The following is a 24,998-nucleotide window of genomic DNA, read 5'->3' as shown; positions in this document are numbered from 1 at the left end:
CACTTTAATAAAAAAGGAATATTTATTAAACAAGCCAGATCAAGAGCAGAAAAAACGCTCTCAAAATTAAATAAATAATATACAGCAAACTAGCCTACTTCAGTCTCTGTACAGATCCACTTTTGCGGCACGACTGAAGCGTGGTGTTGTGATGCTTCCCCTCGTGTGTGTGTTGATGGGCGTTCCTCAAGTTTACCGCTATGGGCGTGCGTTTGAGCCAGCGGGGAATGAAAAACAAAGGACCCATGAGAGACTTCCCTCAGTCTCCATGTGCTCTACTTCATTTGCATAAAGATGGGCTTCTGGCAGCTTTTTTTGACGCGCGGCATTTGTTCAAATGCAGCGCCGCCTTCCCGGAATGCTTTACGGTAGGGCTGTAACGATTTGATTGATTGATTGATTGATTGATTGATTGATTGATTTTATTTATTTTCAATCAATCAATCAAATCGTTACAGCCCTACCGTAAAGCATTCCGGTAAAATGCTTTTTTACCGGAATTTGACAAAAAATAAAAATCTTGATTAATTGAACATTTTACCTTAATTACGATTAATGAACGATTATTTTGCTCTTTTTTTTTTCTTGCTTTCCTTTTTTTGCCCTCATAGTTCACTGATGAGGTTTGTACTGTAAATATTTTCTACTATTAAAGGTGGGATATTTTTTTCTAATGAAAAAGTGCATTTCTTTGTGATTTTAAAATACTTGAAGGTAGCGGTTCACTTTCAGCAGTTATTGTCTATTGTCTAAGCTTCAAGATAAACGTTTCTGTAAAAACCACATTATAAAATACATTTCAATTGTATCGTTACTCATTCACATGGGCCATTGGTGCTTGCACTCCGATCATTTATATAGAACTACTACCTTGTACATATAAACTTTACTTTTAGAGGCATTTTAGATACAAATACTTGCACATCACCTAAAACACATTCAGCGATCACTAAAGTGCGCACATTGCATTGCTGATCTCAAAGCTAAGTGTGGTTTGGTGTGGTTTATGTGACACCAAGGCAAATGTCACAGTGTCTTAAAACTATAATCCTGTGGTTGTGTGGTCTAACGGTTCAGAAATGCATGTCCAGATCGCCACACAAATTTGCACGTAACATCTATAAATGAAGAGCTAGGCCTACATTCAAATATTTTGTATACATATTGTATACAATGATAAAATATGGTACTGTTTGCTGCAGATTTTTATATATTTTGAAAAACCAGCAGAAATTGGAAATAGACAGTAAATGTTCCTCATGAGAGGCACTTCTGCTTTCTCCCCACATCTACTCTGCATTTTTTCTAGTTAAGACAAAGGAAGTCAGTGTGACTGTCACACGAGTGTCTCAGAAAGCTGTAGCTCTCTATTCTGTGACAGCATGAACCTGCTTTATATCCTTTTATTGGTCCTTTGGTCAGCTTTCAGTAAGTGAATCACATTTATTTGCCTCAGATTTTCTGTCTTTACTGAGTTAATAACATTTTGCTGTGTTTTTGTACAGATTCGTCTGATGCACGATACTACTATACAGGTGCATCTTTAATCTATACATGTTTCTGTATGTGTGTATATATACACATGTATCTGTATTAGGGGTGTAACGGTATACAAATTCGTACCGAACCGTTTCGGTACAGGGCTTTCGGTTCGGTGCACGCCTGTACCGAACGGTTTCCGAGTGCAATCTCTAACAGTAAACAGTCGACTTGTTTTAAGCGTGAAGTGAACACACTTCAATCCGAGTTCCCACACAAAGTATTTAGTCCATTTTATCACGAAATTCAAACGATAAATGCTGTTTTGACGCCCTATGTGGTGTGACTGATCACTGATCACAGTTCAAGCGGCTGCGCGTGAACGCGATCGATCTCTTCCTAAAGAATAAACATGAATGAACATCTGAAGGTATGCTGAGGATACATTACAACTTACTGTCATGTATCATATGTGGTGTAATCACTAAATCAGTGTTTCAACGGCGGAAAGACGTCAATATAACTGCTTGTAAACTAAACAATGTAATGTAACGTTAACGTTAGCATCACATTTACCTCAAGTAGTCATTCAGTGTCCACAGAATTTAATTCACTAGAGAAATCAACTCTTTCACTAAATATATGCTCTATATTAGCCGTTATATTCATTATATTCTACTTAACCTGTTAGTGATGTCTTGATTATTTCATGCATGTTAAATAAACCTGTCATGAAAATGACAGACACTATGTATAAATGATTATATTTCAACAACGAATTGGAGAAAAAAATGAATTTAGGCTTATAGTTTGGGCTCTGTTGTTAACCTCTAATATTAATGTGCAAGTAAGGGCTCCCTATATCATTTACAGAAATATTTTCAATAAACTTTTAGTTATAACTAAATTTATTCAAGGACAGACACTTTTTCTTCTTCTTCAGTAAACCACTGTTTAATAAAAATAAATAAAAAAACATTTTGTAAAACTGCTGTACCGAACTCGTACCGAACCGTGACTTCAAAACCGAGGTACGTACCGAACCGTCAGTTTTGTGTACCGTTACACCCCTAATCTGTATATATTCTGTATATGTTCCTATATAATATTCTGAGATGTTTTCAAATGCAAGGATAGCAGTCAATATAATTTTTGCTGTGTTTTTGTACAGAAATGCCTAGTACTACAGATCAACCTTCACAGACAGGTGCATTATCTAAAATCTCACTTTATTTCATCTATACTTTTCTTTTTTATTCTGTATTCAGTTCATATAATTTTATATAATCTGCATAATATTTTATATATTCAGTCAATATATAATTTCTTATAATTTTAACATGTGTCAGTCGTTATATTTTTTATAGTTCTGTTAGAGTTTTGTAGAGTTTTGTTGAGTTTGCACATCAACATCAGGCGCATTATCTAATGACTTTAATCTAGTGCTCTATTTTAAAAACACTTTAAAGTGCAATTTAATATCAGGAAAGACCTTTGCGGGTACGGGTTGTGTCGAGCCATTCGTTAGTCTGGTTGTTTAATGAGAAAAATATGAAATGTAGTTGCAATAAAGAATCCGTACAGCTGTAACAGTGCAGGACTTTTATTCTGCTGTGCGGAACTGAGGAAGAATTGATGACGGAACAGTTTGATCTTCCACTGACTAATCAGCAGAAAGGGGCGTATAATTCCTGCCCATGTGTAGAAATCGAATATTAAAACGGTTTGTTCATTTTTCTACCTCTGAACGAAGAAAAAAAAATCAAGCTGAAATCTTGTTGTTCGTTTTTTTTTAAATAATTAAAAAAAACGAAAAACGAGCTGTTTTCTATTTTTTCTTCTTTCAATATTAAATCAAAAATCGACTGAACGAATGATACACGGATTCCATTACACCATTAGACTGTGCAACAAGCCACAGTATTATATTTTATGAGCCTTTGAAAATGCCAGAGAAACAGTGCTTTACATCTCTGTTATGGGAACAATGCACTATGGAAGCTTCACGTTATTCAAGATAGAACTGAAAAGCATCAATAAGTAGCTGACTAATGAATAACTGGATTCAACATCGTGATAAACATTTGTGTAATAGGTGAAATAACTGTCACACAACAGGCAACAGCATTTCCCACTTCTTCAATCAAGCAGTTAATGACACATCTAACAATCTATAAAGCATTATAAATAGTATTTTAATGCATTAAAATACATATATTACGACTAGGGATGAAAAGGTATGGAAATTTCACATCACGATTATAGTGACCCAAATTATCACGGTTATCAATATTATCACGGTTTTCTTCAAATGAGACGAATGTGTTCAAAAAGATGCACACAGATGCAAATAGATGCACACACTGAAACCATTTCAACAAGTTTTATATTTGAAAATCAACGAGCAACAAATAAATCAAGCAGCTCTATGCACTTTTTTTAAGCTAGATTCTATTCTGTGGGATTTCCTTCCTTATAATGGCCGTCGTCAATAGCAACGCATAACGCATAAATAATAATAATTTGGTGTAAATATAATCTCTAATATTATCTCTATAAATATATTCTCAAGCAATATTCTCATCAGTGTTCTATCAGCTATGACACATTTAAATCTAGCATATTTTGTGTACGAGCCCAAACAGTATCCTACTGAAATAATGCATATCCATATTTTCATATGATTTGACAGTTTATTTGAATAAATATCAAAAATACAAAAGGTGTGCATCATACCTGACACCTAGATGAACACTTTCCAGTCAGTTTTATGACTGTAAGTCATTCTCTTCAAATGCTATTGAAGTTAGAAATGTGTATACCAATCTTGTATGTAACTTTAGAGACGGTCTCTAAATTCGCGAATCTCGAACGTCAAGCCGACTTTATGCCAGTCATATCAGATGCGCTGTGGTTCTGCTGTGTTTGTTTGAAACAATTTTGCTGATGAAATAGAAGAAAAACAGTCAACCACTGTATGACAAATGAATCTCCTGCGTACATCACACGTTTTGAGCGCAGATTTCAGCGAGTGAGAGCGCGCTCTGAACAAAACTCCGGCTCATCTGAACGCCTCTGATTATTAGAAACACGTGTGGTTGGTTATAATGCGCAACGCGATTTTAACAGATGGCTTTTGAGAAGACTATAACAAATTCAACCGATAAAGAGGCTAGTGTGAGTGGTAGTAATACCAGATGTAGTTTTGGTATTGAGGTCAAAGTCCACTTGCCTTGCTCGCAGATTTGACGCGTTTCCCCCTATTACAGCGACTTTCTTCTTGCATGTTCTGTCATGTCATGTCCTGTCTTGTCATGTTTTGTTGTCCTTTGTAGTTTTTCATGTTGATTAGTCTTCCCAGGTGTTTCCCATTTACCACATCCCCTCCTTGTTTTCTTGTTAAGCTTGTCTGTCTGTGTGTATATATATGCCTGTGGTTCACTTGTCTTTTGTCGGTCGTTGTTAGCTGTTGAACTGTTTGTGTCTTAGTTCTTGAGTCCCCGGATGTCCCTGTTTTATTTATGGAATAGTTTCATTAAAGTTGTGTTTGCAAGTGGATTCCATCTCTCTGCTTCATCTCTCAGCATTCGTAACACCCTGCTGGTGGGACTGGTACAATGGACCATGTTATCGGGCCCTAAGTAAGTGTGCAGATAATCATATACATATATTATCATATATTTGACATTCAGTTGTTCAAAACTATCTGTTTCTCTTTGTTTTATTAAAACTCAAGCTCAGTTTCAAATTATTTATTTATTCATTTATTTTAATGAATGAACATTACTAGCACATACTGGTGCATCAAAGGTGTCTCATTTCCTTCTTAGTTATCATTTAGTTTCTAAATGTTCCTTGTAATGGTTTAATGGTCATAAATTCAGCTCTTTAAACTGTAAAAATAATAAAACCGCGTCTCTTTATCTTAATGAAGCTCAAGCCTCTTCCTGGACAACGTATTACCAGTTGACAAGTAAGCAGCAGATTTATAGTGTTGTACTGATGAATATTAAAGTAAGATGACTTTTATTATTTATTTGTATTTTTTTTTTTTAAATGTATGAACATTAATAACACCATACTGGCGCATCAAATGTGTCTCACATTGCCTTCTTATTAGTGATCTTTTTTTTTTCCTTGCAATGGTTTAATGGTCATAAATTCAGCTCTTCAAACTGTAAAAATAATAAAACTGTGTCTCTCTTTATCTTAATGAAGCTCAAGCCCCCTCCAGTTACCAGACACCAAGTAAGCAGCAGATTTATAGTGTTGTATTGATGTATAATTTTGGGTATTAAAGAAAGAGCGTCTCAGTTGCAAATGTAATCCTAGTTCCCTGAAAAGGGGAACGTCATCAGTGACCGTGAGTATAAGAGGGTGCCTGTAGTACATGTCATCAACTTCTAGCCTGTCATTATCACTAGAGGCTCTAGCTCTACCCCTAGACACCCCAGAGGAGCTAAAAAAAACTGTATTACCTCAGTAGAAAAGTGTCACTCCCTGTCTTACTATAGCCAGAATCTCAAGAGACCAGCACTCCTAAAGGTGCTTGCCAATGAGAAGGGATGCAAAAAGGCAAAACGCCACTTCTCATTTGAGTCTCAGTCTTATTATAGTCACACTGCTAAATGTCGCTGCTAATTTAGCAGCACATTACTGTAAAAACCTACAGTACAATACAGCATTTTTATATTACAGCAAAATGCTGTAATTTGTATTGCATTCTGGGTAATTTTGTTTGAGTGGGAATATTTTACAGTATAGTTTAGTGTTGCTGTAATCTAGCTGTAATTTGGCTGTAATATGCCAGGAAATAATACAAGACTGCTGTAAACAGCAAAAGCGTGTCACCTGACTGACGTCAGAACACACAACTGCAGCTCACTCACGGATATCTGGATGTCTCATTCGATGGATACCTGGAAGTTTGGTAAGTTAATTTTTAATTTTATAATTAGGTTTAAGGATTTTACGATATAGTGTACAGTGTTTACTAGGGCTGTCATTTTTGAGAAAAATCTAATTCGAACGGATATCAAATATCAAGCAATGTATTCGAATATATTCGAATATCTACGAGCGCCCCACCCCCCGCAAAAGAAAACGTGACTTAATGTACTAAGACACTGTTATAAAGAGACCAAACTCAGTAAACAAAATACTAATAACGTATACTATGTACAAATCAGATGAGCCCAGAATATGAACGCAACGCGTTTAATTACACGTTAAGCGTTTTTCTCCCATAGAAAACCATTAGGCTATAAAAAAATGCTTAATGTGGCTTAATGTACTAAGACAGTGTTATTAAGAGACCAGACTCAGGAAACATAACAAAAATACTGTTCGATAGAACTGCGTGTGCTTGGTTTGATACCACAGTTATCTGCGTGCTTCCTCAGCGATGAACTTCCACATTTACGGCTATCTTTTCTTCAACTCCTCAGGATCCATCTCGACGAGTGCAGGCAGATCGCACAGTTGTGATTCTCCTGGGAGGGGGCGCGCGCGCTGCGCGGGCACAAATAAACTAATATGGATTTGAAATTATTTTATCATCTTGAAATACAGGCAAGGCATATGTATTGTAGATGATTTTGTAAATCTACAATATACATGCATATACTTTTTATATATATTCGTTTGCACGTGACTGTTTAAAACCCGTGTTTAGACCCGTGTTCTCCCTTGTCCTACCCGACTCTGCATGGCACTTTAAAAACCGGATAGTTTATTTATAGTTCGATTACGGCTATTTCACATCATGTTCGAATGCATATTTGAATATCGAATAAAAAGTGACAGCCCTAGTGTTTACATAGTTTTAGTGTGGAAGTTTAGTGAACGTTGCAAAAACACCGTTACAGAGTTAACTTGTTAGATGTCTATTTACTCGCTGTTTCCCCGCTGCTTGTCCTGACATTTTCAAATATAACTCGGCGAATTACCTGGTTTATTTCAAACAAACCAGACCTTGTGATTGTTTGAACGGTGGAAAGACAAATCGATATTGTTTTGTCGAATTTGAATGTAACGTAATAGTGTGTTTTACGATGGTCTGCGAGGTAAAGTTAAGTTACTGCATTTGCTAATGGAGTCTGCTAATTTTGGAGGATATAATGATAACAAGATAACACTGCTAAAAAGATGCGCAGTCAGTTTCCCGGATAATGGCTGCAGCGGTCACGGACTCGCGGTCAGTACTGGACCAATTTGAATAAGTCGTTTAGAGATACAAAAATACGTGAAAACAAGTCTTAAAACTATGGAACTTTCCTTTGTAAATAAAAAAAAAAATATGCAGTCGAAAAGTATTTTAAGAGAGAACAATATCACTGACAATATTTGACGAGTTTTACTCATAATACTCATGTTTTATGTACAGTAGTTACTTCATATTCTGTACTTTGATTCATGTTGTTTTAATATGTTTAGGTCACTGCAACCCATGCATACATTGAGGCACAGCAGGTGATACCAGACACACCCAGTCTCATTATGCTTGGTAAGTACAATCACCTAAAGGATTATTATGATTATTTAGAAATGTTGGCCCATATTGATAGGATAGCATCTTGCAGTTGATGGAGATTTGTGGGATACACATCCAGGGCACGAAGCTCCCGTTCCACCATATCCCAAAGATGCTCTATTGCGTTGAGATCTGGTGACTGTGGGGGCCATTTTAGTCCAGTGAACTCATTGTCATGTTCAAGAAACCAATTTGAAATGATTCGAGCTTTGTGACATGGTGCATTATCCTGCTGGAAGTAGCCATCAGAGGATACATGGTGGTCATAGGTACATAGGTCAAAAACAAGGTCATAGGTCAAGGTACATGGTGGTCATAAAGGGATGGACATGGTCAGAAACAATGCTCAGGTAGGCCGTGGCATTTAAACGATGCCCAATTGGCACTAAGGGGCCTAAAGTGTGCCAAGAAAACATCCCCCACACCATTACACCACCACCAGCAGCTTGCACAGTGGTAACAAGGCATGATGGATCCATGTTCTCATTCTGTTTACGTCAAATTCTGACTCTACCATCTGAATGTCTCAACAGAAATCGAGACTCATAAGACCAGGCTGTCCAATTTTGGTGAGCTCGTGCAAATTGTAGCCTCTTTTTCCTATTTGTAGTGGAGATGAGTGGTACCCGGTGGGGTCTTCTGCTGTTGTAGCCCATCCGCCTCAAGGTTGTGTGTGTTGTGGCTTCACAAATGCTTTGCTGCATACCTCGGTTGTAACGAGTGGTTATTTCAGTCAAAGTTGCTCTTCTATCAGCTTGAATCAGTCGGCCCATTCTCCTCTGACCTCTAGCATCAACAAGATGATGAGGACAGGACTGCCGCATACTGGATGTTTTTCCCTTTTCACACCATTCTTTGTAAACCCTAGAAATGGTTGTGCATGAAAATCCCAGTAACTGAGCAGATTGTGAAATACTCCGACTGGCACCAACAACCATGCCACGCTCAAAATTGCTTAAATCACCTTTCTTTCCCATTCTGACATTCAGTTTGGAGTTCAGGAGATTGTCTTGACCAGGACCACACCCCTAAATGCATTGAAGCAACTGCGATGTGATTGGTTGATTAGATAATTGCATTAATGAGAAATTGAACAGGTGTTCCTAATTATCCTTTAGGTGAGTGTATGTGGTTTTCTACTACAATATATTATGTATACACACACACACACACAGTGACACATATCCATCATACACTCATACACACAGGCACACACACACACACACACACACAGACGGCACGCGCAAGCCCCGAAGCCAGATCGTTTTCACTTTTGTCCTCATAAAGTTTGTCAAGTAAATGCGTTTAAAGGCGTGAACATTTAAAGCAATTGTGCACTATTCAAAAACAACAATAAGGAAAACTTATGCGTTCAGTGCTCAGCTTTTTTCTGTGACACAGAGAGCCGAGCCGTGTCGCGTCTCAGACAATGCGCGTGCCTTGAAGGCAGATCGCTTTCACCTGCGTCCTCACAAAGCTTTGTCATTTGTATGTGTTTTAAGGCCTGCCAGTTTGCATATTAAAGCGATTTTAGACCATCAGATGTGTATTATGTTGAACTAATGCCTGATATATTGTGACAAACGAACACTCAGACAGAAGTTCGCACATCACGTGAAGATTGCGCGCAGAGGACAGCACAGAAACGCAGTGTCAACGCGGTCCTGTGACTTAAGTAAAGTCACTAAAGTAGCTTAGAAACTCAACTGTTATAGGCATATAGGCATATATATATATGCACACAATCACTCTCTCATTAATGCATTCAAATAAATGTAATGTAGGTCCACTACTGTGTTAATTTATCTGTATCTGATGTACAACAAGCAGAAATCTGCCCCATAGACAATAACTGCTGGAAGTGAACCGTTTCCTTCAAGTATTTTAAAAACACAAATAAATGCACTTTTTCATTAGAAAAAAATTCCACCTTTAATATGGAGGACCAAATTACTCAAAATTAAATAATTCAATAAATAATGAATTCAATAAAACAACAATTAATTGTACCAGTTTATTCTGAAATAATTAAATAAATGTATCTATTTCTTTTGTAAAATTACATGAAAACACAACCTTTATTGTTTAATATATTTCAGAATTACCTTTTCCACACACACTATTGTTTAAAAATAGATTTTTTCATTATTAAATGTGCTATTTCAAAAAGCCGTTTTTCATAATAATATGCTGCATTTACGGATGAAGCCTATTTGACGAATCATGCATTCGCCCGCATTTCGGTTTCGGTCCTGCCGCTGGCTCTCCGGAGTCCAGCGGTACCCACATTCTCAGAGCAGTTTCCTCCCTCCCTGGGCCCTGAGAGGGTCAGGTGGGCAGTGTGCGACGCCCCCCGGGCCTTGCCACTCCTTTTCTTCCTCTCCCCCTCACTAGGGGGCAGCAGTGTGGGCACCGAGGAGGCCCCCGGGCCTTCTCACCCACACTCTGCCCCACCTGGAGTGCTCTGGCAACACTCTTGGCTGCCTCCGGGCCTCCCGAGTCGGGTCTGCATACTCCACCTCGCTGCCCCACCCCGGGTACGTCTGTGGTTCTGTTGGTCCCGCTTGTTCGGTCCCTGGGGGCCTGGCTAGGTCTCCCCGGACGGTCTCGCTGGCTCATCCATACCATCAGACTCGGCCACGCGATTCAGTTCGCTCGCCGGCCTCCCAAGTACAGGGGCATCCTCTTCACCACCGTGTGGAGCAGCGATGCCCATGTCTTGCGGTCAGAGATCGATGTCCTGCTGGCGAAGGACGTGGTTCCTCCAGCCGATATGAAGTCAGGGTTCTACAGGCCCTACTTCATTGTACCCAAGAAAGGTGGTGGGTTAAAGCCAATCTTGGACATGCGCATTCTGAATCAGGCCCTGCACAAGCTCCCGTTCAGAATGTTAACACAGAAACGCATTCTCGAATGCATCCGTCCCCAAGAATGGTTTGCAGCAATCGCCCTGAAGCCCTTCGAGTTGTCCCTGTCGCCTCACGGCTTCACGAAGTTGTGTGAACACAGGGACATGGTGCTCCGTCACCTCAGCCGGTTGGGCCTTCGGGTCAACCGAGAGAAGAGCAAACTCTGTCCCACGTAGAGGATCTCTTATCTCGGTATGGAGCTGGATTCGGTCAACCGGACTCCGCGCATCACATGAGAGCGAGTCCGGTCAGTGTTGAACTGCTTGAATACATTCAGAGGCAGGACAGCGGTCCCACTGAAATTCTTTCAGAGGCTCCTGGGGCGTATGGCATCTGCAGCCGTGGTAACGCAGCTCAGATTGCTTCATATGCTTCAAAGCTGGTTACACGACCGAGTCCCGAGATGGGCGTGGCAGAGTGTGAAGTACCGGGTCTCAGTTACTCCTTACTGTCGCCAAACCTTCAACCCGTGGGCGTACCCCTCGTCTCTCTGGGCCAAAGTGTGGACAGGCATGCCGTGGTCTTCACGGATGCCTCATCCACGGGCAGGGGGGCCACGCACAACTGCGTTGGCATATAAATTGCCTAGAGTTGCTGGCGGTACGTCTTGCCCTGGCCCAGTTCAAGAAGCCGCTTCGGGGCAAACACGTACTGGTCCATTTGGACAGCACTGCGGCCGCTGCGTACAACAACCAACAGGCTGGTCTATGCACAACTGCGTTGGCATATAAATTGCCTAGAGTTACTGGCGGTACGTCTTGCCCTGGCCCAGTTCAAGAAGCCGCTTCGGGGTAAACACGTACTGGTCCATTTGGACAGCACTGCGGCCGTTGCGTAAAACAACCAACAGGCTGGTCTACGCTTCCGTTGCATGCTCCGGCTCGCCCGCCATCTCCTCCTGTGGAGTCAGAAGTTTGTGAAGTCACTTTGTGCCATCCACATCCCAGGTGCACTGAACCAGACAGCCAACGAGCTCTCTCGTCAGCCGACACCTCCGGGCGAGTGGCGACTCCACCCCCGGAGCATCAAGCTAATATGGGACCACTTCGGAGCCGCGCAGGTAGACCTGTTCGCCTCTCCGGAGTCGACCCATTGCCAGTGGTACCATTCTCTGACCGGGGGTACCTTAGGCACAGATGCACTGGTGCACAGCTGGCCCCGGGACCTACACAAGTATGCGTTTCCCGCAGTGAGCCTTCTCAGGGAGGACGAGGAGCAGGTCTTGTTAGTTGCGCCCTACTGGCCCAGCCGGACCTGGTTCCCCGAACTCACACTCCTCGCGACAGCCCAAGGAATGACCTGCTTTCTCAGGTGTGGGGCACTCTATGGCACCCGCATCCAGACCTCTGGAATCTCCATGTCTGGTTCCTGGACGGGATGCGGAGGTTCTAGGTGCCTGCCACAAGCAGTGGTAGACACCATCACTTCGGCTAGAGCCCCACTACGAGGCGCCTCTACGAGGCGAGCGAGTGGTGCTCTTCCCTCCGGGAAGACCCCCGAAGGTGTTCGATTAGTGTTGTGCTTTCCTTTCTGCAGGATGGGTTGGAGCAAAGGCTGTCGGGCCGGCGAACCCCCACGTTGTCCTGAGACCCCGGCCTGGATACGTGCCCAAGGTTCCCACCACTCCCTTCCGGGACCAGGTGGCGAACCTGCAAGCGCTGCCTTTGGAGGAGGCAGACCCAGCCCTAGCTTTATGTCCCGTCCGCGCTCTTTGCGCTTACGTTAACCAGACTCAAAGCTTTAGAACCTCACAGAAGCTCTTCGTCTGTTATGGAGGCCAAAAGAAGGGAAAGGCTGTCTCCAAGCAGAGGTTAGCCCACTGGATAGTCGACGCTATCATCTTGACTTACCAGTCCCAAGACGTGCCTTGCCCGTTCAGGTTGCGAGCACACTCCACAAGGATTGTAGCTTCCTCCTGGGCGCTGGCTAAGGCGCCTTGCTGACAGATATATGTAGAGCTGCGGGCTGGGCGACACCTAACATGTTCGCTAGTTTTTATAGCCTCCGTGTAGAGCCGGTATCTTCCCGCATCCTCGCCCACAGTGGACAGTAGCGCTAAGTACCCGTTCTAGTGTCGGCTTGCAATGCCACTCCCGCCCTCTGGGCCGGATACGTGCATCTATTTTGCTCCAGTTGAGTTCCCCGGAAACGGCTAACCCTGTGAGTTCCTCTGTCACCCCTTCGGTGTCAGACATAGCGGCCATCTGACGCCAGGCCTGCACCCGTATGCTTGTGGAATGTGTGTGTAGGCTGGGTTCCATATGTTGCGGTCCCCTAACGGCTACCCCATATGTGGGGTCATATGTGTTCTTCCCCCCTGGGACCAGGTTGGATCCACCCCAGAGACTGCCATAGGTAGCACTACCCTGATAGGTTAGTCCTTATGTGTATTTCGCCATCTCTCCTTCCATTGAAGGACGTGGCTCCGCAGCGTACCATCTCCCGAGACGGGCACGCTTTCCCAGCGTTATCCAATAGTCACGCTGAGTGGGTCTTGCAGGAACAGCAGTTCTACCAGAAAGACTCGGGAGAATAAATACTGTGACAATTATCCATTTATTAACAACCCAGCAAGCAATAAAGTACTTTGGCATAGGCCCCGTCCGTATCTCGCAATCTGAGGGTCCGGACTCTGCATATCCTGCCTGAAGACGAAGGCAGAGGTGCAGCCGACCCCCACGTGAGGTATTGAAGGGACCATCCTGGTGGTGGTGGGGTGGATGTAGGGAAGGATTTGACTTAGAGGTGGTGGGGAGGATGGCGGTGAATTGGAGTGTCAGCATCTGCGAACTCAGACATGAGTAAGTACTGATCTTTTATACCCAAGTATTAGAATGTGATTGGATAGATAAAAAAGTTGAAGTGACGTGACAATTAAGTCTTACCGGCAGAACTTATGCTAAAGCTTTCATTGACTGTCCTTCCCTGCCGGGAGCCCAGACTCCCACTCCAACGCAGGAGTGGTCCAGTGAGCTCAGGCAGGGCACTGGAAGGGCCAGCATCCCTGGCGTGTTGGTAGGGATCCCAATTCTGAAAGGGAACGTCTCGGTTACGTATGTAACCCTCATTCCCTGAAGGAGGGAACGGAGACGTACGTCCCGTCGCCAGGTGCTGTGCTTCAGCTGAAGGCCCGAGTCACTTATCTCGGCTCCTCAGTTGAAAAGCAATGATGCGGTATTCCACTTCTGTATTTATACCCGCGCAGCGGGCGGTGCGTGGAATGCGTGAACCGCATGCCAATGTCCATTGGCTCGTTTTTAATCACTCGAAGTAGATTGGTCTCTGAAAACAGATCCCATTTCCTCGGTCAGTTCCGACGTACGTCTCCGTTCCCTCCTTCAGGGAACGAGCGTTACATACGTAACTGAGACGTTTTCTCCACACATACCGCTTAGAATTAAGGCCAAAAAGTTCTATCTTGGTCTCATCAGACCAGAGAATCTTATTTCTCAACATCTTGGAGTCCTTCTGGTGTTTTTTTTAGCAAACTCCATGCCGGAGTTTATATATATATAATGTGTGTGTGTGTGTGTGTGTGTGTGTGTGTAATATGTGAAGTCATGCATGGACTTTGTTGACATAAGGTTGTTTTCAGAATAAAACATTGTAGGTTATTAACTTTGCATTCTTTCATTTTCAGGACATTCAATCATGACAGCGTCCAGGTGGATGATATCCATTGAGGGAAATGTTCTCTTGACTAGAGCTTGTTCAGAGGCAAGTGAATTTCTTTCTGCATTTTACTTTTGTATTGTAATTAAATCAGGTGTGCAACAGTTGAGTAAGAATTAAAAGTTGGAGGACAGGAAGAATTTGAGGACAAGTTTGAGTGCATTAGTCTTTTTTTAAGCATATTTATTGACTGGTATGATGTTGCTAACAGGTTCCTGGTCAGAATCAACCCTGAAGATGGAAATGCCCGACAGATAGTAAAGTGTACTGCCAGAAAGGAAACCAAGAGGACCAAGAGGGTGGTACAGAGGAAGGTGACATCCATCAACCCATGTCAATAGTTTTATTCTGTCCTTGATGGAGTTAGAATGGAAATTTACCCAACCCTTTTCTTGTATGTTTTTGTTTCATTTACATTTGTGCACACTTAAACGGATAGTTGTCCCAAAATTGAAAATTCTGTCATTTACTCAACTTCAAGTTGTTGCCAAACCAGTATACGTTTCTTTCTTCTATTGAACACAAAAGAAGATATTTTAAAGAATGTTGACGGCACCCATTGACTTACATCGTTTTTTTTTCTACTATGGAAATCAATGGCTACTTCAACTGTTTGGTTACCAACATTCTTCAACAGAAGAAAGAAACGTATACTGGTTTGGAACAACTAGAAATTGGGTAAATGACAGAATTTTCATTTTTGGGTCAACTATGCCTTTAACAGCCATACCTGTAAATTGCTGATGAACTTAACATGCAATGGTTTCAAATAAAATGGTTTTAACAGTTTAATTGATTGAATAAAAAATATTTTTGACAAGAACATTGTCTTTTGATTAGCAGGTATTCTGAAGTAGTATTATAAAATTACTTCATATAGATTTATGCACTGTAATAACTACATATTGTATAATTCTAATATAATATTATTATTAGTAATTAATTTGAAAAGTATAGTAATATTTAGCAGTAATATCAATATAGATATTACAGTACAATACCGTATAATTACAGCATAAGCAGACCAAAATGGCAAAATACAGTAAAATACTTTTTTTTAGATTTACAGTACGGTTCCTGACCTCATGACAGATTAAAATGTTCTCTGATATAATAAAAAAACTATACAAGACAAACTAAAATATTGTAAATAAAATACCATTATTAACTTTTCAAATAAAATAATGGCATTTTTTAATAATTAAAAATATTTTTTTTTACAACAAATAGACTGCAAAACACAGATACAGAATAGCTCAAATCATAATAATAATTTCTGAACATTGACTCTCAGTCTTTTTCTAAGAGAGAATGAAGAAGAATTACACATTTTTTATAATATAATAGTTCTAATAAACTCTAAAAAATGCTGGGTTAGAAACAATCCAAGTTGGGTTAAAAATGGACAAACCCAGCAGTTGGGTTAAATGTTTGACCTGTGCTGGGCCACTTTATTTAACCAAACTATTGTTTAAAAATTACTATATGGCTGGCTTAAAATAAACCCAAAATAGGTTAGAAATTAAAAAATCAGACACATAATTACTAGAGGCAACAATAATAATTATTAATCGTGCTCATTCAGTAAACATACCGTATTAATAAATGTTAATTTCCAACTTTGGGTTCAATTTAATCAAGCAATACAGTAATTGATATGTATTAATACTGTATGTTTAATAAATGAGCATTATTAATAATAATTATTATTGTCTGATTTTAAATTTCCAACCTATTTTGGGTTCATTTTAAAGGTCCCATGGCATGGCATTTCTCTATTATTTTATAATGTTTCCTGAGGTGTACTTATATTGTTAGTATGATTTTTACATCATAAAATGTCATAATTTAGAAATAAAAGGCATTTTTTCTATATTGATGTTTGCCCTCTGGCTGAATGCCCTGTTTCAAGGGGCGTGTCTGCTGTGAAACTTCAGTAAAAACGCCTACTGTTGTGATTGGCTTTGTTGTCTTTTGTCAGCCATTTGAAATGATTATCAGATCTTGTAGTGGAGGGGGCGTGGTTTAAGGAGGTCTACGAGTTCACTTCTCATCATTTCTCTCAGCACGTCTCAGTTCAGTGAACTGTTGTAGTTACTAGTGTTACAAACAGAGGTGACACGGGTAACAGAGGCAGGTGAAAGCAGAGTTTATTTGCAGAACCAGGATGTGAGCAGATGAGGTGAGAGTCAGATTGAGTGATTCAGGTGAATGCTGGATAAGCTGATGATACTGTACGTTTCTTGATTGTAGAACAACGGGACAATGGATCGAAGGAGACGAGGACCAGGAGACAGAACGAGACGAGGAGACACTCAGGATACGAATGAGATCAGGTAAGTAGTCAGGTGAGTCCGAGGAAGCAAGCATGAGTAGTAGCATGTGCAAACGATACCGGACAGTGACTGAGTGAGAGCGTGGGGCTTAAGTGCAGGTGGTGATTGCAGTGATGACGTGCAGGTGTGTGTGCTCAGTACTCCGGTGATAGGGATCGTTGTGGTTGTGAGAGGGTGGAGCCTCCTGGCTCCGGGGTAACGCCAGGCTCTGGGGAAACAGAAACAGAAGGGAAGTGAGGTTTCAGGAGAGACACGTGGAAAGTGGGGTGAATCCGGTACTGAGGGGGTAACTGGAGTTTATACGTCACCGGATTGATCTGCTGCAGGATGTTGAAGGGGCCAATGAATCTGGGACTCAACTTCTTACACTGCAGACGCAGTCTGATGTCCCGGGTGGACAGCCAGACCTTCTGCCCAACCTGGAAAGCTGGTGCTTCTGAGCGGTGAAGGTCGGCTGTCAACCTGCGTCTGCAGAGGGCCCGTTGAAGTTGGTGGTGGGCTGAGTCCCAGACCCTCTCACTCTCCCGGAACCAGTAATCCACCACAGGGATGTCGGAGGGTTCCCCGGACCACAGGAAGAGGGGAGGCTGATAGCCGAGTACGCACTGGAAAGGGGTCAGGCCGGTGGTTGGTTGTCGGAGGGAGTTCTGTGCGTACTCGGCCCATCCAAGGAACTGGTTCCAGGAGTCCTGGTGGCCGTGACAGAAGGTATGGAGAAAACGGCCAATCTCCTGGATCTTCCTTTCCGTCTGCCCGTTCGTCTGGGGATGGTATCCTGACTTGAGGCTTACGGTCACACCTAGGAGCGAGAAGAAGGCTTTCCATACTTTGGAGATGAATTGGGGACCTCTGTCTGATACGATGTCTTCGGGGATGCCATAATATCGGAAAATGTGGTTAAACATGGCTTCTGCGGTTTCCAGGGCTGTGGGTAGTCCTCGTAGTGGGAGCAGTCGGCAGGACTTCGAGAAGCGGTCAAGCACTACGAGGATACAGGTGCAATTGTCAGATATGGGTAGGTCTGTGATGAAGTCTACCCCTAGGATGACCACGGACGGTTGGGAACGGGCAGAGGCAGGAGTTTCCCGGCAGGCAGGTGTCGAGGGCTCTTAGCCATGGCACATTCCCGGCATCCCCGCACGTACCTTCTGACATCAGCTTGCATTTGTGGCCACCAGAAGCGCTGGCGTAGTAGCGAGAGGGTTTCCACTTCAACGACGAATGGGAGGTCAGGATCGGGATGGACCAAGAGGGAAGCTGTCGTGAAGGCGTCCTTCAGGGTCTGGAAGGCTTGGGTGGCAGATGGGGTCCAGGACAGAGACTTGGGCTTGTTGCGGAGAAGGCTGGTAAGGGGGCTGGCGATGGAGCTGTAATTCTGGATGAAGCGTCGGTAGAAATTGGAGAATCCTAGGAATCGTTGAAGTTCCTTGACAGATGATGGGGTTGGCCAGGACCGGATGGCTTCCACCTTCCTCTCATCCATCCGGATGCCACTGTGATCGATGATATAGCCGAGAAATTGCACCGAGGGCTGATGGAAAGAGCATTTCTCGGCTTTAACCTATTCCCTGTCACCGTCCCGCTGGCGGGACACCTGGCACTCTTTTTTTGATCAGCTTTTTTTTGTATCATATATTTGAGTAATTATCATAAATTAGGTATCATTCGAAAGCTTACGAACTCAAAATTCATCCTGTGAAAACCGTTTTGAAATTGGACATTGCGTTACCATGGAAACGGTACTTTAAATTCTTCTTGTGGGCTCCTCCCCTAGTTGGCGTCGTCATGTTTTATATTACAACATTTATTTTAACTACTTTATAATAAAAATCTTTTCTAATCTTGACAAAACACATATCGTCGGAAAGGTCTGAGTCTCAGGGTTCCATATTTGGGGACCATTTTGTGATGGAAGGGATATTTGGACAGAAATTTACAGAAAAATGCATCAAAAAAACAATCAATGGAATATGTGTGACACCCGGTGGATATTTGTGGTACAGCGCCTAAACAAAATCTCATGGGAACTTCAATTTTTGTGATATCAACTTTAAATTTGGAACACAACTTGGTTAGACATATGGCTTTGATTTTATAGTAATTTTAGATTAAAACATTTTTGTAAAATATATATTTTATAGAAAATAAAAATATTTAGTACAGTATTTTTTATTTACAGTAAATTTCAATTTCCATAACTTTTTCATACTTTCATATTTTGAATTGTGTTCACTTCAGCAATAATCTGCCGAGTGTCTGCTTTAAAACAAGACCAAACTTAGGTCTATATTCCAAAGCATTCTTGAATTACAGCCCTTTAAGTTTGGATAGTGCAATGTCATGTGTATTCTCAAAAAGGGGGGTGACAGGTAAGGGGTTAAGTTAGAGCTGGTATTTCCTCAGGCATTGAAGGACCTCCGCAACGTGACGGCGATGGTCGGCCATGCTCCGGGAGTAGATCAAGATGTCATCTATGTAGACCAGCACAAACCTGTGGAGACACTCCCGGAGCACCTCATGTATGTATGAAGTCCTGGAATACGGAGGGAGCGTTGGCGAGTCCATATGGCATCACGAGGTACTCGTAGTGTCCTGTGGGCGTGACAAAGGCGGTCTTCCACTCATCCCCCTCACGTATCCGGATGAGGATATACGCGCTGCGGAGGTCCAACTTCGTGAACACAGTGGCACCACGGAGATGTTCCAGGACAGCTGGGACGAGAAGAAGGGGATAACGGAACTTGACTGTGATGTTGTTCAGGGAGCGGTAGTCAATACAAGGCCGCAAGCCTCCGTCCTTCTTTGCTACGAAGAAGAAACTCGAAGCAGCAGGGGAGGTGGATGGACGGATGTAGCCTTGCTCCAGCGCCTCCTTAATGTAATCCTCCATGGCCTTCTCCTCCGGAAGGGAGAGGGGATAGATTTTCCACTTGGGCACTGGTTCACCTGGCAGCAGATCGATGGCACAGTCCCATGGCCGATGGGGAGGCAGCTTGGAAGCCCGTTGGGGACAGAAGACATCACTGAAGGGGGCGTAACAGGCGGGGACATCCACCGATCGTCTCTCTACCGGACTCTCGATGGACGTGGCACAGACAGGGAGATCTTGGGGACGCGGAGAGGGACGAATCGGTGGAGATGGGAAGCAGTCCGGGAAGCAGTTGTCGCCCCACTTCAGGACTTCTCCCATCTTCCAGGAGATGACTGGGTTGTGCTGCTCTAACCATGGGCGCCCTAGGATGATGTCAGCGGTGGACTCCTCCAGAACCAGCAGGTGTAGTCGCTCCATGTGGAGGATTCCGACTTGCACTCTGATGGGACCCACGGAGCGACTAACCTGCCTCCGACTGAGTGGTCTACCAGTAATCGACTGGACTTGGTAGGTCGTCGAAGTAGCAGACGTGCGGAGCTTGAGCTGGCGGCAGAGGGTTCCCGAGATGAAGTTCCCGGCTGACCCAGAATCGAGGAGGGCAGTAACTGAAAGGGAAATTCCAGCAGCAGTAAGGTTTACAGTTGTGGTGAGTGGCTTCATCTTATTTAGAGAAGGGATGATTGCACTCATCATGGGTCGAGGAGGACAGACTGGGCATTCGGAGATGTAATGCCCAGGTAGACCGCAGTATAGGCATAGATTCTGGGTCAGCCGTCTCTGCCGCTCAGCCGATGTCAGTCGGGTGTTCTCCAGTTGCATGGGCTCGGGGTTGGGTTCTGGAGAGCTGACATCACCTGGTCGGCGGAGGCATGATGAAAATGACTGGCCCTGGTGTTCTTCAATACACGACTGCATACGAGTGGCGAAGCGGATGGAGAGTTGGATGAAGCGTTCTAGCCCGATAGTATCCTCGTATGCAGCGAGATGCAGCCGCACCCGAGGATCCAGACCCTGTCGGTTGGTCGTAATCAGGGACTGCTCATTCCATCCACTAGCAGCCACGAGGGTTCGAAACTGTAGAGCATACTCATTAACAGTGGAGGTACCTTGTTTCGTGGATTCCGGAAGTGCTCGCTGGTGAAGGTGCAGGTGCGCTGGTGGGGAGAGCTCGCCGAACGGTGTCGACGAGCTCCTGGAAGGGATCCGGGGTGCTCATCCTGGTGAAGTGCTGTGTTGGTCCGGTATTCTGTTACAAACAGAGGTGACACGGGTAACAGAGGCAGGTGAAAGCAGAGTTTATTTGCAGAACCAGGATGTGAGCAGATGAGGTGAGAGACAGATAGAGTGATTCAGGTGAATGCTGGATAAGCTGATGATACTGTACGTTTCTTGATTGTAGAACAACGGGACAATGGATCAAAGGAGACGAGGCACGTGCAGGTGGTGATTGCAGGGATGACGTGCAGGTACTTCAGGTTATTAGTTTATTTCTAGTCGGATGGACTGTCACTCATGTCAGAAAGTTAGTAACTTGAGTAAATTATGGATCAGCGCTGACTCGAGACACGAACAGTTTAGAACGATTCAGTCCGATTTGGTTAACTGGTTCGACCGGTTCACTTAAAAGAACCGGTTCAAAAGAATGATTTGTTCGCGAACTGGACATCACAGACCAGAGACGGAGCGATTGTTAACAAACAAAGTTATTTTGTACAGAGTTGTGAGAGCGCTGTGAGCGCGAGTTTATTGGGTTTGTATCTGAGAGTTCTGAATAAACACGAGTCCCAGTCACGCAGAGTCCGTCTTCATCCTTATTCTGCCAACTTTGTAACATATGTAATGTACCATTCTAGCATTATTTTTAGATATTTTCCTATCATATGAAAAGCGCCAGTGAAGCGCATTGAGTACACAGCGCAAACAAAGACACAACAGCAGTAATCGAATGTAATCCAATTTATTGTGGTGATAGCTGGCTAGCCTAGCCCTGAGACCCCCACGCTTACCCCCCTTCTGCTTAATCTTGCGCCGTGTATGGTGCCTCCGCTGTGGGCCAGATGCAGTACTGGGGGTCGGTGATGTTGAAGGCCGGCCAGTCAGTGCAGCCCGAGCCTCGGCGTGCATGAGGTTTATCTCTAAAGATGTGAGTCTGCCGATGTTGAGCAGAACTGACTGAATCAGTTACTCACGACTGTATTAGAACAGATAGACGCGACGAGGACGTACACACAAGACTCACAAGATAGAAAACACTGTTCTGTCGGGAGAGAAGCCGCAGCACGAATATTAAAGTTCTGTGTGAACTTGAATAATTAGCTACACATCAGAAATTATTGATCACAGATCAGAAGGAACTGGAAAAAGACTTCTGTTTTCATTTGTACATCCAAACACTGAGAAACTGCCAGCATTCACTCGTTCACAAGCCATGATCTCTCAAGGACAAATATAGCGCTGCATGGGCGTGCCAAATTCGCTGGGCGGAGGAAAGGGAGGTAACCGTTCCTGTTATGACTTCATAACAGGAAAATTCCAGATCAGCTCGTCTGGGCTGTCATTTTCTCAAAGGCAGAGAGAGACAGCCAGAACTCGGTTTACACAGATCAAAATTTCTAGCCACTTGGGGACAATATTCAGGCTAGGGGAACTCATATTAATGTTGAAAAACCTCAAAAAATAAAATAAAATATTATTAAAAAAAAAATAAAAAAAAACATGCACAGACAACTTCAAATTAATCCATGCGGCTCGTGACGTGAAGTGCTGCGCTTTCAGGGCTGTTGGACATGGTGTTGTATTTGAGGTAAAAAATGATATAAATACTGTTCGGTTTATCGCACAAACCGATCGTTTCTTGTCTTAAGACATTAATGTGTCGTCACAAGCCGCATGAATTAATTTGAAGTTGTCTGTGCATGTTTTTTTTACCCTAATAGATTTAGTCACCATTGACATCCATTATATGACTGACACACAGCAACGGTTGAAGTTAAAAATCTCCATTTGTGTTCTACTGAAGAAACAAAGACACCTACACCTTGGATGGCCTGGGGGTAAGCAGATAAATGTCAAATTTTCATTTTTGGGTGAACTATCCCTTTAACTTGATTAAAACACTGCAACCCTCCCCCGCTCCTTGACGTGACGACGGCTCGACGGTTGATTGAGCGCGGGCTGTTTGAATTCTCTTCAATCTCCACCAGAGCAGTTCCTTCTTCTCAGCGTTGCAGAATTGGTGCATTTTAGAGGGCTGCATTGGGATTGAGTCCCGCCGGGTCCCGCGGGACCCAACGTAAATCTCGCGGGAGCGGGCGGTTTGAATTTTGCTGCGGGCGGGAATGGGCGGCTAAAAAAAACACTGCGGGAATCGCCGGGATAGGGAGGTTGCCTAACGACATGATGGAGAAGATGTCAATAGATGATGTAGAAAAGAACCTCAAAAGAGGTATTTATAGCACAAAACCTAAGCAAGGAAAGTCTGACATTTGGAGAAGTTTCTCAATTGGTTTGGTAGGCAAAGTCATGCGGTATAACGTTATATGTATCCACATATTGCGCAGCTGGCAAATACATAGCTACTTGATCATACCTCACCAAAAACGCTCAGCACTCTCTGCAGGTCAAGTTGACTGTTTGGTGTTTTTGACAAACAATACATAGAAGTTTAGTGAGTGGAAATGGATTGTTTCTAAATGTCCGTTTGCTATTTTGTGTTCACATTACGTTCTGTTGAAGCATGTTTTCTCAGGTTTCCTTTCAGTCGGTCACGTTCGACGGAATTGGGATCTGTTTTTTGTTTCTCAATCTGGTTTTCTGTTTTGCAAAGCAGTCTATTTTTAGGTGCAAAGTTTTTGATAAAAACTAAATTATATTTGAATGTATTTGTCTTTTTTTTTTTTTTTTTACATGCAGGCCAGGGAAACGAAACAAACAACCCCATGAATCTCTTTAATAATATCAATACAAATACGTGTTTTTTTTCCCCTGCGGGACGGGAGAAGACACAAAATCAATGCATCTCTATTATTGTGCGGGAATAAATTCTCAGAGTTCTGCGGGTGCGGGCGGGAGTGGACATACATATTGCGGGAGCGGGCGGGAGTGTAACACATACGTTGCGGGAGCGGGCGGTAATGGTCAGAAATTCGGCGGGTGCGGGCGGGAGCGGGATGAAGAAAACAGTCCCGCGCAGGGCTCTAGTGCATTTCCTCTGTGAAATTCAGGTTTGTGTGTTTTATTTTATCTATAAAATCATTACTGTGCTTAAAATAATTTTATTTCATGCAAAACAACATACAGGGATGCAATGCGAGTCACCTAAACGTGTGTGGCATCTGTCTTTGAAGCCATAGCACACGACTTTATTCCTTAAGATAATGAATATAATTAATTTGGATGATAAAATGTTTTTAAAACTGTGCACTGTTTGTTTATTGGCAGGTTATGGAGTTAGGCGCGTTGCAGCATCTTTAAGCTACGAGTGAAACGCAGGACGGCGGTCTGAAGTTCAAAGTCCACCCGCAGACCGCGAGTCCATCTCAGGCTCCAGAAACAGCGCTGATACGGTGGAAATGGGATAACAGACAGGTTTATTACACTTGAATTACTTTTAAATGTTTAATTTTTACTTCTAAAATGTTTGTACATAAGTTTAAATGTTGCCAATATTGTATACAAGTCAAAACTGTAATATATGCTGTATTGCTGTACTCATCGACAATAAAGGCCAATGTCATGTATAAGTGTGGTGTGGAGTGTATTTTACAAAGGTTTAGAGGAAATTAATATTGAAGTTATACTATAAGAGTTAATATTACTCATGAATAAAAACAGTTAATATTACTTATAAATATTGGTTTTTAAATGTTTTTCCTTAATTTTTTTTATTTGTAAACGTGCCAAATGTAGTTACTCAGATCTACTTAATTTTTTTACTTGCATTTGTTCAACTTATACGGTGTATGTAATTGATTACACTGCTTTAAATTTACTAAATTTTTTTAGTGTAAAAATGTTTCACCTAAAAAATGGAGTAAATCATAAATGTTTTTAGAGTGTAGTGCTGGCTGCGCAATGCCAATCATCTTTCAAAGCTCAGCGTTTCCGATGGATTTCCTCTTCACGGATCATCAGCCTCGCTTTTAGTCTCTGTTTGGGGGCCGAGAAGATTGAAGACGGGGTCAAAGTTATCCTTCAGC

General features: G+C 42.8%; 1 protein-coding gene and 1 long non-coding RNA gene across 3 annotated transcripts in view; both read left to right on the top strand.

The window, feature by feature from the left end:
• Positions 1–1,322: 1,322 nt before the first annotated feature.
• Positions 1,323–24,998, top strand: part of LOC307133175 (uncharacterized protein) — an 86,363-nt gene continuing 62,687 nt past the window's right edge. For both annotated transcript variants that reach the window (XR_013817373.1, XM_079828025.1), the window contains exons 1-6: positions 1,323–1,428; positions 1,506–1,535; positions 2,651–2,686; positions 5,064–5,120; positions 5,414–5,452; positions 5,698–5,727. Coding sequence is in view for 1 of the 2 variants with exons in the window: in XM_079828025.1 (XP_079684151.1) it covers positions 1,383–1,428; positions 1,506–1,535; positions 2,651–2,686; positions 5,064–5,120; positions 5,414–5,452; positions 5,698–5,727 (238 nt within the window). In the remaining variant the exon portion in view is untranslated. The remainder of the gene's footprint in view (positions 1,429–1,505; positions 1,536–2,650; positions 2,687–5,063; positions 5,121–5,413; positions 5,453–5,697; positions 5,728–24,998) is intronic.
• Positions 6,287–24,355, top strand: LOC307133180. Its single transcript, XR_013817379.1, has 5 exons — positions 6,287–6,409; positions 7,915–7,984; positions 14,561–14,637; positions 14,804–14,906; positions 24,241–24,355. It is a non-coding gene; the product is annotated as an uncharacterized lncRNA (long non-coding RNA).

The sequence above is a fragment of the Gobio gobio genome (genome assembly GCF_949357685.1).
Source record: "Gobio gobio genome assembly, chromosome: 10".
In the NCBI taxonomy this organism is placed as follows: Eukaryota; Metazoa; Chordata; class Actinopteri; order Cypriniformes; family Gobionidae; genus Gobio; species Gobio gobio.
This window is presented reverse-complemented; position numbering and strand designations above follow the sequence as displayed.